Source organism: Belonocnema kinseyi, chromosome 10 (assembly GCF_010883055.1).
Source record: "Belonocnema kinseyi isolate 2016_QV_RU_SX_M_011 chromosome 10, B_treatae_v1, whole genome shotgun sequence".
NCBI classification, from domain to species: domain Eukaryota; kingdom Metazoa; phylum Arthropoda; class Insecta; order Hymenoptera; family Cynipidae; genus Belonocnema; species Belonocnema kinseyi.
Window position 1 is genome coordinate 33,187,042 of NC_046666.1, and position 16,481 is coordinate 33,203,522.

The following is a 16,481-nucleotide window of genomic DNA, read 5'->3' on the forward strand; positions in this document are numbered from 1 at the left end:
AAACAAATCAATTTTTAGTTAAAAAAGTTCATTTTCAACCGTGTACCATCCAGTTTTGAGGCGAAAATACAATTTTTTTACAAAACATTTAATTTTAAACTGAAACAGATTAATTATTAACTAGACAGTTTGCATTTTTAATAAAAATAGGTGAAATTTTTAGAGAAGGTGATGAATTTTGCAAACGAAAAAGATGAATGTTCAACAAAATAGTTGAAATTTCAATAAAAAAATTATTTAGCAAAAAAAAATTTTTAACCAAATTGTTGAATTTTCAACCTAGAAAAATAAATTTTCCGCGAAAAATGTAATAGATGATATTTCAACAAGAAAATTAATGTTTAAGAAATACTTGAATCTTCAACTAAATATTTAGATTTTGCATCAATTTGAATTTTTAAACAAAAAATTTGATTTTATACAAAAAAGACGAATTTTTAACAAAAAACATAAGTTTTCAACCAAATTATTAAATTTTCTAACAAATTGTTAAAATTTTGATGCGAAAATAAGTCTCTTTGCAAAACAGTTAATTTTTAACCGAAATTTAGATTTATAACCAGAAAAGGTGCAATTTTTAAAGAAAGATATTAATTTTTAATCGAAAAATATGAATCTTCAACACAATAGTTGAAAATTCAATTAAAAAGAAATTTGTTTGGTCACGAAAAAAAATATTTTCAGTCGTATTGTTAAACTTTTAACAAAATAGTCGAACTTTCAAAGAAGTATGAAATTTGGAAAAATTGTAGAATTTTCAACAAAATTATTTAATCTTAAATCAAATAATAAAATGTTCACCAAGAAGAATAACATTTTAAAGAAACATTGATGTTCATTTCTAATAATTTAAAAATATTAGGTAATAAACTGGAAATTTTGCTTCAATAAAAAAAATAATTTTCCATTGCACACTTTTTGATTTTGGATTATGGACTTTTAAATTCTTGTAAAATATGCAAAATTGTACTCGAACTCTAAAGCTAAACATTTTCCATTTGAAGCAATAAAACCTTTAAAAACTTAAATTGGAAGTTATATTATTTTTATTTCAAATAGTTTAGAAATCTTTAAAAAGCTTCAAAATTTATATCAAAATCTTGAAAAATCTAGATGCCGTGTTATATTTATTCAAATTTTAAATTATTTTTTGAATGTTTTGAATTTTTCATAAAATCTTTCCTATATTTTTTAAATAATCCTGCAAAATAAAAATATTTCAGAATCTTTTTTGACAATTTTGGAAAACTTTTTAAATATTCATTTATAATGACATTTTCAAAATAAAAAAATCATTTTAAACTTTCCTGGGCATGTGAAGAAAATGTTTTTTATTCTTTTGAAGCCTTTCACAGTTTTTAGAAAGATTCTAAATTTTTTATCCATGCGTAGACACTTCGTTTAATATATTTTTTAAATTTCCAAATTTTATATTAATTTTGAATCTTTTCAGAATTTTGAAATATTTCTTTAACTTACTCGAATTTTTTCTAGGAATAATATATAGTCAATGTTTATTTATACGTCCAAATTTAACAAATTTAATTACAAACTGAAATTTTTAAATGGAAAAATTAAAATTGTAACGTTTAAATTTGAATTTTTTTTAGTTTTGAATATTTGTTTTCTAATTACTGATTTTAAATCACCAGTCAAATATTTATAAATATTAAGTAATTGACCTTTTTCTTAATTAAACAATTTTAAATTTTAGACTTAAACAATATCTGAAATTTAATAAATTTGAATATGAGAATTAATAATAATAATAATAACAACAAATTTATTAATAAAATTATGAATATATTAGTTTGAAGTTTTTTTAACGCTAAAATCTAGAAATTTTGAAATGATTATAATTGCCTTGTAAAATAAATTGTATTGTTATTCACTTGTTAATCTTTAATTTACAATTGAATTTTTAAAAGAATTATAATTTACGTTCACAGTTAATCAATAAAAAAAATTTTATCCAAGATTTTTTATTTCAAACGCTTCTAATTATTGATTATTATTAATTATTAATTAATTTTTTGAAAGCAAAATTTCCATTTTTTTGACCTGATATTTTTAAATTATTTGAAATGAACATCAATGCTTCTTTAAAATTTGACAAGTTAATTATTTTCTGTTGAAAAGTCAGTATTAAGTTCTTGGTTAATAATTCCTATTTTTTGCGGAAAAATGTATTATTTAGTTTAAAATTGACTTATTTTGTTGAAAAATCAAGAATTTGTTATAAAATTAAGAATTTGATTGACATTTTATTCTTTATTGACCAAACATGTTTTTTTTTTGTTTGAAAATTCAACTATTTTGATGAACAATCATCTTGTTCGTTTTAAGATTCATCCTTCTATTTAAAAACTCACCTTTTTCGTTGAAAATGTAACTGGCTGATTAAAAATTTATAAATTTCGTTTAAAAATTAACTGTTTGCAAAAGAATCTTATTTTCGCCTCAAATTTCAACAATTTGTTAGAAAATTTAACTATTTGGTTGAAAATTGATTGAAAATTCGTCATTTTTTAGTATAAAATAATTTTTTTGGGTGGAAAATGGAACTATTGGGTTGAAAATTGAACTGTTTTAGTTGACGATTCAAGTTTGTTTTAACTCGTTTTCTTTGGGTAAATTTAACTGCTTTTTATTTTAAATCATAATTTTTTGTTGTTGAAATATCTACGATCACATTTTTCTTTGAAACTTTATCTTTTTAGATTAAAAATTCAAAACTTTAATTGACATTTTTCTCTTTCTTGACTAAAAATGATTTTAAATTTCAAATTTATATATTTTGTTATACAATCATATTCTTTGTTTGAAAATGCACCTCTCTCTGTAAAAAATTAACCTTTTTTTGGTTAAAAATGCAACTGTCTGGCTGAAAATTAATTTGCTTCAGTTGAAAATTAACTGTTTTGTAAACAAAAATCGCATTTTCGCCTAAAAAGTTCAACAATTTGCTAGAAAATTTAACTATTTGGTTAAAAATTTATCTATTTTATTGAAAATTCGTCTTTCTTGGAATAAAATCAATTTTTTAAATTAAAAATACAACTGTTTGCTAGAAAATTAATTTGTTTTAGTTAAGGATTGAAGAATTTTGATCAAAATTCGTTATTTTTAGTTAAATTCAACTAATTTTTATTTAAAACTTTTTTGTTACAAATAAAACTGTAGAAAATTGAGTTATTTGGTTGAAAATTCATGTATTTTTTTATAAATACGTGTTTTTTGGCAGCAAATAAATTTTTTAGCTAAAAATTCAACTATAATATTTTTCATTGAATATTCGTATTGTTAGGTTAAGAATTCAAATACTTGGTTGAAAAATAACTTTTTTTAAATTATAATCTTGAGTTACAAATTCCAAATTTTTGTAAAAATAAGTCTGTTTGGCCTAAAAATTCAACAGACTCGTAGAAAAATCAAGTATTTGGTACGCAATTTTTGGTCAGAATTAATCTATTTTGGTTAAAAAATCTACTATTTAGTTGAAAATTTAATTATTTTGTTGAAAATTTAACTGACTTGTTAACAAGATATTTTGTTACATCGAAAATTCAACTGTTTTTTTTTTTAGACAAAACTCATCTTTTTTATTCAAAAATTTATCTTTTTTGTTTGTTAAAAATTGATCTTTTTTCATTGAAAGTTGATTATTTTTAATTGGAAATTTTACTATTTGGTTAAAAGTTGAATAATTTCTTTGAAAATTCTTTATATAAAATTCTTATATTTTTGTCAAAAATTCATACTAAAAAATTTAACTATTTCCTTAAAAATTCATCTTTTCGGATACAAAATTCGTTTTTTTTTTTAAATTATTCAGAATTTATCTTTTTGTAGATAACATCTTTTTTAGTCAAAAATTTATCGTTTTTTTTTTAGTTGAAAGCTCATTCTTTTCAGTTGAAAAGTTGATAATTATATTTTTTATTTAGAATTCTTCTATTTTGGTAAAAAATTCTTTGGGATGCAAAATTATTTTTTTTTTTAATTTGGAATTTATCTTCCGATAGAAAACTTTTTTTTTGTTAAAAATTTATCTTTTTTCATTGAAAGTTGATTATTTTTATTGGGAAATTCTACTCATTGATTTAAAACTTTTTCAAAAGTTCAAAAAATTTGTAAAATTTCCTGTCAAGAAATAAATTCACTTCCATTTCCGGGTAACAAAAAATCTTCACAATGATGTTTCAGATTCGAAAACAGTGGCGGAAAGTCCTGCGAATTTTGCGAAGAGAAATTTCATTTCGTCACCAGGTTAGTAGCGCATTTACGAATAGTTCACGGAATCCTCAGACCCTTTAAATGCGACAGCTGTGGTAAAACCTATCCTCAACAATTTATGTTAAACGCCCACATAAAAAAATCCCATACGCCGAAAATAGTGCCTTGCAACCAATGCGACTTCATGGGAGTCTCAAAAGCTGATGTAGAACGGCACCGGAAACGGGTCCACAAGGAGGTGAAGTTCATCTGCGAAATCTGCAGTGAAGTCTTCCTCACCGAAGAACTATTGATGACGCACACGACCATGCACGAATTTATGCAATTTCATCAATGCAACGCCTGCGGGAGCACCTTCGACGACCTCTACACTCTCCGCGAACACAATCATCTTTATCATTACAACGCGGATCTGGGAACAGCAAAACAAAACGACGAACCAATCCAACACAGATGTGAAATTTGCGGCAAAACTTACAAATATCGATCGATGCTGAAGCAGCACAAAATCAAGGGTCACTCAGACCCAGTTGCCTGCGAGAGGCGAAGGTATCTCTGCGCTCTTTGCGGAAAGGAGCTCAAAACTGCTAAAGGTCTCGAGATTCATACGAGATCTCATACGGGGGAGAAGCCATACACCTGCGAAGTTTGTGGAAAATGTTTTGCCTGTGAGACTTTGTTGAGAACGCATAGTGTGACCCATACGGGGGAAAGAAAATATTCCTGTGATCAATGTGGCAAAGCTTTTACGCAGAGGTCGACACTGGTGGTCCATAAAAGGTACCATAGTGGAGAAAGACCGTATCTTTGTCCGAAATGCGGTAAAGGTTTTGTTACGAGAACTGTACTTAATACTCATTTGAAATCCTGTCGTTTATGAGCAGGAGACTGATTTTTATGATTTAGGTCAAGGATAGGGGAATAAGCATTTTCATTTATTTTTATAGCTGTTTGGAATTTTCTGTTTCGAGTATTTTTATAATTAGTGGAATGGGCTGGACCAACATTAATTGCAAGTACGGGATTTTCGTAGTTATTGTGGTAGTCTATAATCAGGGTGGCCACCCATCCGGGAGAAAGCTGGGCGAATTGGAAAAAACTTTCACCGGGAGAATCGTGAGAAAGCTGGGAAAATTAGGAGAAACTTTCGGATCTCTACCGTTTTGCCTGGTGAAAGTTTCTTTCGATTCTCCCGGCTTTCTCCCGATTCTACTTTCTTCCGCTAAATGTTTCTCCCGAATCTCCTGGTATAACTTTCTCGCGATTCTACCGGCTTTCATCCGACCCTCACTGTGAAAGTTTCTTTCGATTTTCCCGGATTACTCCCTGAAAAAGTTTCTCTCGATTCACCCGGAGAAAGTTTATCGGGATTTCTCCCGATTCTCTCGATGAAAGTTTCTTCCGATTCTTCCAGTGAATTTTTCTCCTGATTCTCCCGGCTTTCTCCCGATTTTCCTCGTGCCAGTTTCTCCTTATTCTACCAGCTTTCTCCCGATTCTACCGATTTTCTCACCGGAAGAATCAGGAGAAACTTAAATCGGGAGAAATCCGGGAGTATCGGAAGAAACATTCACCGGGAAAATCGGGAGAAACTTCTTCCGGATGAATCGGGAGATACTTTCACCGAGAGAATAGGAAAAAATTTTCACCGGGAGAATCGGGACAAATATTCACCGCGAGGAAGCTGAGAAAAACTTTCACAGAGAGAATCGGGAAAAACTTCCCCAGGGAGAATCGAGAGAAAGCCGGGAGAATCGGAAGAAACTGTCACCGCGAAAATACGGAGCTACTTTCACCGGGAGATTTGGGAGAAGCTTTCGTCGGGATAATCGGAACAAACTTTCACCAGGAGAATCGGGAGAAACTTTTACCGCGAGAATAGGGTGAAACTTTCACCGGAAAAAACTTTCAGCGGGAGAATCGGATGAAACTTTCACCGAGAGAATCAGGAGAAACTTTCACCGGGAGAATCAGGAGAAACTTGCATCGGGAGAATCTTTCATCGGGATAATCTGGACAAAGTTTCACCGGGAGAATCTGGAGAAACTTTCACTGGTAGAATCAGGAGAAAATTTTACTGGGATAATCAGGAGAAACTTGCACCGGGAGAATCCTTCGTCGCGATAATCTGGACAAAGTTTCACCGGGAGAATCAGGAGAAACTTTCACCGGGAGAATCGGGAGAAACTTTCACTGGTAGAATCGGAAGAAACTTGATCCAGGAGAATCGGGAGAAACTTGAATCAAGAGATAGCTGGGAGAATCGCAAGAATATTTCACGGGGATAATCGGGACAAACTGTTACCGGGAGAATCGGGAGAAACTTTCACCGAGAGAATCGGGAAAAAATTTCACCTGGAAAATTAGGAGAAACTTAATCCAGGAGAATCGAGAGAAAACCGAGAGAATCGGGAGAAACTTGAATCAAGAGAAACCCGGGAGAATCGAGACAAAGCCGGTAGAGAAATGTTAAACCGGGATATTTCCCGTGTTTCATAATTCGCTCATTTTTAATTCTTGAAAATTCGCAACTAGAAAGGATATAATTTTCAAAGTGTTTAGAATAATTCAACTTTACAGGTTCACAATATTATTTATTATTAGTATTATTTATCTTAATTTTTAATATAAGATTTTAAAGTTGTCTGATTTTTAGTTGAAGATTTAAACAAATAAATCATTTCAAATTGAAAAATATTTTCTTCGAAAATTTCTAGAATAATTATTCTAAAGGAGGATTTGAAATTAAAAAATTAAAAATTGAGCTTAAAATAAAAAAAGATGAAAACTAAACTCTCTGAAATTGAATCATCAGTAAATGGACAATTTCGCTAATTTCAAGTGGTTACAATTTCAGAGTTATGAATTTAATTTTTCAGGTTTAAACAATTTTACGAGTTTAAACGATCGAGAATAAAAAAATTTCATGTTTAACGTTTTCCACTTAAAATTACTTTTTTTGCACTTTTTTAGAATAATTCAATAATTTTTTTTATTTTAGAAATTTTTTCTACTCAGCTTTAATGTTAACTTATAATTTTATTATGTAGTAAAAATGTAAAATTCTGGAATTTTAAAAGCTTTGCCTTTGAAAGATTCAACTTAGTTTTCAATATTAAATTGTCATCAAATTGTCTTTTTCTAGTTAAATTGTACAAAATCTTTCGTATATTTTTTCTAGACACAAAAAAACGGTGGGTGTTGCATAGAGAGTTCATTATTTTATAAATCGGGAGAAATCACGAATATTTACCGGGAGAACCGGGAGAAAGCCGGGAGCAGAAAATTTTAAAAATAGTGGCCACCCTAATAATCTAATGGATATTTAAAGAGCAAAAGCAAAAAATACTTTGCGCCTTTTTTGATAGAAATTTATTTTGTGTTCAAAATGTTTAAAACTCAACAAAGTTATGATAATTTAATTATTAGTTTGCTAAACAAGCTTTTATTAAAATGTACTAAAAAGGATCTTAAAAAATCTCTCTGAAAAGAGAGCTTGCAATTATAATAATAAAAATAATAATGTGCCTTAAGAAACTCTAATATTTACTCAAAAGTTCTATTTTCTTTGCACGGAACAATCTTGATAAATCGAGCACGTTTTTATAGATTTTACAGGATCAAATTTCAAAAATTTTTATAAGATTTTAAAAGATTTCGACAAAATTAAAAAATTTACAGTTACTTCAAACGAATACAAAAAAATTCAGAAAGATTTCAAAAATATTTAAAAGATTTCATTAAGATTTTCAACAAAAGACAAAAACTTCAAAGATTTCATAAAATTAAAAATAATTTTTCCCAAAAGATTTCACAATGATTTAAAAAGATTTAAAGGATTTTAAAGATCATTTTAAGTACATTAAGCCAGATTTCTAAGATTTCACAAATATTTAAAATATTTTAATGATTTTAATTAATTGCAAAAGATTTCATATATTTCAGACAAATTTCATAAGGATTTAAAAAGAATACTAAAAATTTTAAGAATTTAAACCATTTAAATTTTTTTAGAAGATTTCCAAAGATTTCACAAAGATTTCAAAGTAATACAAGAACTTTAAAGATTTCAAACAATTTAATGTTTGTTTAGAAGATTTTCAAAGACTTCACTAAAATTTTAAAATAAAACCATAAATTCAAAGATTTTAAACAATTTAATTTTTTTTAGAAGATTTTCAAAGATTTCAATAAAATTTCAAAATAAAACCGGAAATTTAAAGATTTTAAACAATTTCAAATTTTTTAACATGATTTCAAAAGATTTCGCAAAGATTAAAAAAATTTTAGTTACATCAAACAAATGCAAAAGATTTCAGAAAGATTTCAACAAAAGACAAAAATATCATATCTTTAAAAATATTTTTTACCAAAACATTTAAAGGATTTTAAATATCATTTTAAGTATATCAAGCTAGATTTCTAAGATTTTCAAAGATTTCACAAATATTTAAAATGCTTTATTTATTTTAATTAATTACAAAAGATTTCATACAAATCTCATAAAGATTTCAAAAGAATACTAGATATTTAAATATTTCAAACAATTTACATTTTTTAAGAAGATTTCCAAAGATTTCAAAAGAATACAAGCAATTTAAAGATTTTAAACAATTTACAATTTTTTAGAAGATTTCGAAAGATTTAAAAAAAATTTTTAAAGAATACAAGCAATTTGAAAATTTTAAACAATTAACATTTTTTAGAAGATTTCCAAAGATTTCACAGAGATTTCACGAAAATTTCAAAATAAAACCAGCAATTTGAAGATTTTAAACAATTTCAAAAATTTTTAGAAGTTTTAAAAAGATTTCGCAAAGAATTCAAAAATATTTTTAAAATTTTATTAAGATTTCAACAAAGTACAAAAATTTCAAAGACTTCATAACATTAAAAATAATTTTTTTCAAAAAATCTCACAAAGATTTTAAAAGATTTAAAGGATTTTAAAAATCATTTTAAGTATACTAAGCCAGATTTCTAAGATTTCACAAAAATTTCAAAATAAAACAAGAAATTTAAAGATTTTAAACAATTTCAAATTTTTTAAGAAGATTTCGCAAAGATTAAAAAAATTGCAGTTACATCAAACTAATGCAAAAGATGTCAGAAAAATTTCAAAAATATTTAAAAGATTTCATTAAGATTTCAACTAAATACAAAAATTTCAGAGATTTCATAACATTAAGAATAATTTTTTCCAAAAGATTTAAAGGATTTTAAAGTATATTATGCCAGATTTTTAAGATTTCCCAAGACTCCACAAATATTAAAAATTTTATAATGATTTTAATTTAATACTAGAGATTTTAAAAAGATATCACATTTTATACAAATTTCATCAAGATTTTAAAAAAATACTGGAAATTTAAAGATTTACAACAATTTAGTTTTTTTCAAGAAGAGTTCACAAAGATTTAAAAAGAATACAAGAAATTTAAAGATTTTAAACAATTGATTTTTTAAAGAAAATTTCCAACGATTTCACAAAAATTTCAAAATAAAACCAGAAATTTAAAGATTTTAAACAATTAATAATTTTTTAAAGAATATTTCAAAGATTTTGCAAAGATTCAAAAATTTTCAGTTACATTAATCGAATAAAAAAGATTTTACAAAAATTTAAAAGAGTTTAACAAAATACAAAAATTTCAAAGAATTCATAACAGTAGAAATAATTTTTTTTTCAAAAGATTTCAAAAAGATTTTAAATATTTGAAAGAATTTATAAGGATTTAATATTATTTGAAGAATTTAGTACAATAAACCCAATTTCAAAGATTTCTAAAGATTTTAAACAATTTCAAAAATTTTTAGAACATTTCAAAATATTTTTAAAAAATTAAAACATTTTCAGTTATTTCAAACGAATACAAAATATTTCAGAAAGATTTCACAAATATTCACAACATTTTATAAAGATTTCAACAAAATATAAAAATTTCAAAGATTTAAAAAAGACGTGTACAGCAGATCTGAAAGATGTCAAAACATCAAAAAACAATTTTTTTCAAAATATTTCACAAAGATTTTAAATATTTCAAAATATTTGAAAGTTTTTAAAACATTTCAAATTTTTTAACGGTTTCAATTTTTTAAAGAAGATTTCACAATGATTCTAAAATTCCAATTTTTTCAAATAAATAAAAAACATTTTAAAATATTTGGAATATTATATAACATTTTTATTAAGATTTAAAAAGAATACAATAATTTTTAAGATTTAAAAAAGACACAGTACGCCAGAGTTTTAAGATTTAAAAACATTTCAAAATTTTTTAACAATTTCAAAATCTTTTAGAAGATTTCGAAAGATTTCACAAAAAATTTTAATATTTCAACAATTTTAAAAGATTTCAATGATTTCAAAGGAACACAAAAGATTTTATAAACAAAAATTACGGAGAAAGTTCACCAAATCTTTTTAAATTCTAAAAGATTTCGCAAAGATTTTAAATACTTCAAACGATTTATACCAATTTACAAAGATTTTAAGGATTTTTGAACTGAATTCTAATAAATTTAAATATAAATCTAGTTGATTAAAAAAATGGTTTAAATAATTTAAACATAAAAAGACAGTTTTTCAAAAAAGGCGCTAAATTTTTTTTTTTTGTTTTTGCTGTAAAAATATCTCTTTAATTTTAAACTACTCTGAATTGTCAGAAAATGCCTATCTTAACATTAATTTTTAGAATATTTTTTATGCTTCAATAATTTAAACATAAATATCTTTTTTTAAAGGGTTCGAACAATGAAATTTTCATATTTATTTTTAAATACTTTGAATATAAAAATTGATTTTTTTCAAAAAGGAACAAATTAATTTTTTAGCTTTTGGTCTTAAAATGTCCATCAACAATAAAAATGAAAGTAGGTTCAGCCCATTATGCTTATTTTTCAGTAAAGAGAATTTTTCAGCAGCTTATCCTATTTTTTATCAGTGATTTTTATATTAAAATTAGTCTAATTTTTTTTAAAACTGAAAGTAAAAGGCGGATAAAATGCAAATTTTACTGCATTATTTTCGTCATTAAATAATAAATAAAGACCGTCCAGTATATGGCAGATTGATATTCGTCTGCAGAGAGAATTTCAATATTCTCAATATTTTAATACTCATTAAAGATATTCGATATTATAAGTATATAGTAATAAAATTATTAAAATATTTGAGCAATGTATTACATTTTTCTTTTTTTTTCACTGCAGAGAAAAAAAGAGAAAAACTGAAACTTAATTATTAACTTAATTAATGAGAACGTCCAAAATTTACAAATTTCTTTTACAGATATTTCCGATTGCTTTTTATTATTCGTGATTTAGTATATTTGCGTCTTAATATATTAAGAAATAAGTATTATCTGCGTACTTTTATTGGTAAAAATGTTACTGCTGAAATTAATTTTTTGTGATAAAAAATGACTCAATAAAACGCAATTTTTTTGCAATAATTTACACATTTTATAATCTAATTTTCTCATCGGACTTTAGGTTTAACGCAGAAAAGTATTTTTGTACGCATAGTTAATAATTATATTAATAATATAATTGTATTTTTATTTTTAATTTCATTAGTTATTTAATTAGCAAATAATAAGTGAAATACTTCCTTTTTCTGCAGGAAAATCTTAATTTTTGCAAAATTGCGTAAAATTACAGCTCTTCTTGAATTGGTTTTACGTTTTCGAAGTAGATTTTATGAAAAATTTTGTTCAGCAGTTATTTATGACGATGCGAAATTTTGAAAGTGGAAGTAAATATATTAACAAGCAAATTTTGCAGTGTTTTATTCGTGTACTCTTAGAATTTAAACCTTCCAATCCTCCTTCTCAATAAATTTGTATTTTTCTCAAATTCCCAGGATCTCAAAGGATTTTATAGGACTTTAAATATTTTAAGGAATTAAAAAAAAATCAGATTTGATGAAACTTTACGAGATTTTATAATATTTTAATTAATTTATTTTTTATTTTTAAGAATTAAGGAATTTTTAAAGTTTGAATAAATTTTAATGCTTTTCTTAAGATTTAAAAAAATATTAGGATATTTTAAAAGATTCCGATGATCTTTCAATAGTTTTCAAAAATTTGAAAGTTCACTTTCAGTCAAGAGAGATAAATTCTCAACCAAGAAAGATAACTTTTCTTCCATAAAAGATGAATTTTTAATTTCAAAATTTTCAATTTCAAAAAAATAGTTGAATTTTTGACCAAACAGTAAACTTTTTTACCAAAGTAGATTATTTTTCTACAAAATTAGTTTAATTTTTAACTAAAAATATGAATTTTCAACAAAAAAGTTCATTTTCAGACACAAGAGATGAATTTTCAAACAAGAAAGATGAATTTTCCATCACTTTTTCTGCCCGAAAATTTGAATTTTCAACAAAAAATTTCTTTTTTAACCACAAGAGATGAATTTTTAATGAAGAAAGATGACTTTTCCTAATAAAAATGAATGTTCCATCTAAAAAATTTCAATTAAAAAAAATTGTTAAATTTTTAGCTAAAAAGTTTATTTTTCTACAAAAGCAGTTTAATTGTTAACTTAAAATATGAATTTTCAACCAAAAAAGTTAATTTTGATACAAATAGTTAAATTTTCTACTACATTTTTTAATTTTTAAGCCAAAAAGACGAATTTTTTAGAATACAGTTGAATTTAAAAAAAAAAGTTCATTTTCAGCTACAAGGGATGAATTTTTAACCAAGAAAGATATCTTTTCTCCCATAAAAAATGAATTTTTAATTTAAACATTTTCAATTTTTAAAAAATAGTTGAATTTTTAACCAAAAAGTTAATTTTCGTAACAAAGTAGTCTAATTTGCAAGTAAAAATATGAAGTTTTTACAAAAAAGTTAGTTTTGAAACAAATATTTTAATTTTTTACCAATTTTTAATTTTCAAGCTAAAAAGACCAATTTTTCATAATATAGTTAAATTTCTAAACCGATAAGCACAATTTTAAACAAAAAAGTTCAGTTTCAGCCACAAGAGATGAATTTTCAAGCAAGAAAGATGACTTTTCTCCCGTATTAAATGAATTTTTAATCTCGACATTTTCAATTTTGAAAAAAATAATTAAATTGTTCACCCAAAAGTTTATTTTTTTACAAAAGTAGTCTAATTTTTAAGTGAAAATATGAATTTTCAATTAACGAATTAGTTTTGAAACAAATAGTTTAATTTTCTACTACATTTTTTAATGTTTAAGCCAAGAGATGAATTTTTTAGAATTCACTTGAATTCATAAGCTGAATAGGTGAATTTTTAACAAAAAAGTTCATTTTCAGTTACAAGAGATGAATTTTCATGCAAGAAAGATGTCTTTTCTCCCATAAAAGATAAATTTTTAATTTCAACATTTTCAATTTTAAAAAAATAGTTGAATTTTTAAACAAAACGTTTATTTTTTAAAAAAAGTAGTCTTTTTTTTACTAAAAATACTAACTTTCAAGAAAAAAAAGTTAATTTGCAAACAAATAGTTTAAATTTCTACTAAATTTTTTAATTTTCAAGCCAAAAAGACAAATTTTGTAGAATATAGTTGAATTAATAACCCAAAAAGTAGAATTTTAACACAAAAGTTTATTTTCAATCACAAGAGATGAATTTTCAAACAAGAAAGATGACTTTCTCTCATAACAATGAATTTTTACTCTCAACATTTTTAATATTTTTTAAATAGTTGAATTTGTAACCGAAAAGTTAAATTTTTTCACCAAAGTAGATTATTTATCTGCAAAAGTAGTTACATTTTTTACAAAATAAAAATTAGTTTTGAAACAAATAGTTTAATTTTTTACCAATTTTTTACATTTTCAAGACAAAAGGACGAATTTTTTCAAGTATAGTTGAATTCATGGCCCGAAAATTTGAATTTTCAACAAAAAAGTTCATTTTTAGCCACAAGAGATGAATTTTCAATCAAGAAAGATGACTTCTACTAATAAAAATGAATTTTCCATCTAAAAAATTTCAATTAAAAAAAATAGTTAAATTTTTACCAAAAAAGTTCATTTTGAGCCACAAGAGATGAAGTTTCAAACAAGAAAGATGACTTTTCTCTCATCAAAGATGAATTTTCCATCTTAAAAAATTCAATTAAAAAAAGTGGAATTTTTAACCAAAAAGTTTATTTTTTCTACAAAAATAGCAGTTTAATTTTTAACTAAAAATATGAATTTTTAACAAAATAGTTAATTTTAAAAGAAATAGTTTACTTTTCTATCAATTTGTTTATTTTTCAAGCTAAGAAGACGAATTTTTTAGAATATAGTGGAATTGGCAAGCTGAAAAGTTGAATTTTCAATAAAAAAATTCATTTTCAGACACAAGAGATTAATTTTCAAACAAGAAAGATGACTTTTTTCTCATAAAAAATGAATTTTCCATTAAAAAAATTTCAATAAAAAAAAGTGGAATTTTGAACCAAAAACCTTATTTTTCTACAAAAGTAGTTTAATTTTTAACTATCAAAATGAATTTTTAACAACAAAAAATTAATTTTCAAACAAATAGTTTAATTTTAATTTAATTAAATTAAATTAAATTACCCTAAATGTTGAATTTTCGACAAAAAAGTTCACTTTCAGTTAAAAGAGATGAATTTTCATACAAGAAAGATGACTTTTCTCACATAAAAGATGAATTTTTAATCTCAAAATTTTCAAATAAAAAAGTAGTTTTAAATTAATAAAATAAAATTAATAAAAAAATTTAATTTGTAACCCAAAAAAATGAATTTTCTAGAGTACAGTTGAAACTATAACCCAAAAAATTGAATTTTTAACGAAAAATTTCAGTTTCAGCCACAAGATTTAAATTTTCAAACAAGAAGGTGACTTTTCTCTCATAAAAATACATTTTTAATCTCAATTTGTTTAATTTACAAGCGAAGAAGACGAATTTTTTAGAATATAGTGGAATTGATAAGCTGAAAAATTGAATTTTCAATAAAAAAAAGTTCATTTTCAGACACAAGAGATTAATATTCAAACAAGAAAGATGACTTTTCTCGCATAAAAGATGAATTTTCCACCTAAAAAATTTGAATTAAAAAAAATAGTTAAATTTCTAGCCAAAAAGTTTATTTTTCTACGAAAGTAGTTTAATTTTTAACTATCAAAATAAGTTTTCAAACAAAAAAAAAGTTAGTTTTGAAACAAATAGTTTAATTTTCTACCAATTTTTTAAATTTTCAAGACGAAATGACGAATTTTTTCGAATTCATGGTTGAATTCATGGCCCGCAAATTAGAATTTTCAAGAAAAAAGTTCATTTTTAGCCACAAGGGATGAATTTTCAATGAAGAAAGATGACTTTTCTCCCGTAAAAAATGAATTTTCAATTTCAAAAAAATAGTTACATTTATCAACAAAAAGTTTATTTTCTACAAAATAAATTTAATTTTTAACTGAAAAATATGATTTTTCAACAAAAAAGTTAATTTTTAAAACAAATAGTTGAATTTTCTATTAGTTTTTTTTTTTAATTTTCAAGCTAAAAAGATATTTATAACCTGAAAAGTAGAATTGTAACAAAAAAGTTTATTTTCAGCCACAAGAGATGAATTTTTCAAACAAGAATGATGACTTTTCTCCCATAAAAGATGAATTTTTAATCTCAAAATTTTCAATTAAAAAAAAAATAGTTGAATTTTTAACCAAAAAGTTAAATTTCTCACCAAAGTAGTCTAATTTTTAAGTAAAAATGTGAATTAAACAAAAATTAGTTTTGAAACAAATAATTTAATTTCAGCCACAAGAGATGAATATTTGAACAAAAAATATGACTTTTCTCCCGTAAAAGATGAATTTTCAAACAAATAGAAAACAAATAGTTAAATTTTGTACTAAACAGTTGAATTTTCAAGCTAAAAAAACAAATTTTTTATAATATAGATGAATTTATAACCCGAAAAGTAGAATTTTAACAAAAAAGTAGATTATTTTTCTACAAAAGTAGTTTGATTTTGAAATAAAAATATGAAATTTTTACAAAAAAGTTAATTTTGAAGCAAATAGTTTAATTTTGTACTCATTTTTTCAATTTTTAAGCTAAAAAGACGACGTTTTTAGAATATAATTGAATTCTTTACCCGAAAAGTTACATTTTTAACAAAGTAATTAAAATTTTAAGTAAATACGAGGGTGGATTGATAAGTTTCCGGCCTGACCAAGAAAAACAACGTTTTTAAGAATTTTTTTTTTTATTTCTCAACATAATCTCCTCCAAGGCTG

The 16,481-nt window shown here is 24.4% G+C and overlaps 1 protein-coding gene across 1 annotated transcript in view; it reads left to right on the plus strand.

The window, feature by feature from the left end:
• The window catches only part of LOC117181069, a 187,425-nt gene extending 182,161 nt beyond the window's left edge, over window positions 1-5,264 (plus strand). Inside the window, exon 16 of the mRNA XM_033373637.1 lies at window positions 4,207-5,264. Coding sequence (XP_033229528.1) covers window positions 4,207-5,116 — 910 coding nt within the window. The 3' untranslated portion in view covers window positions 5,117-5,264. The remainder of the gene's footprint in view (window positions 1-4,206) is intronic.
• The last annotated feature ends 11,217 nt before the right edge of the window (window positions 5,265-16,481 follow it).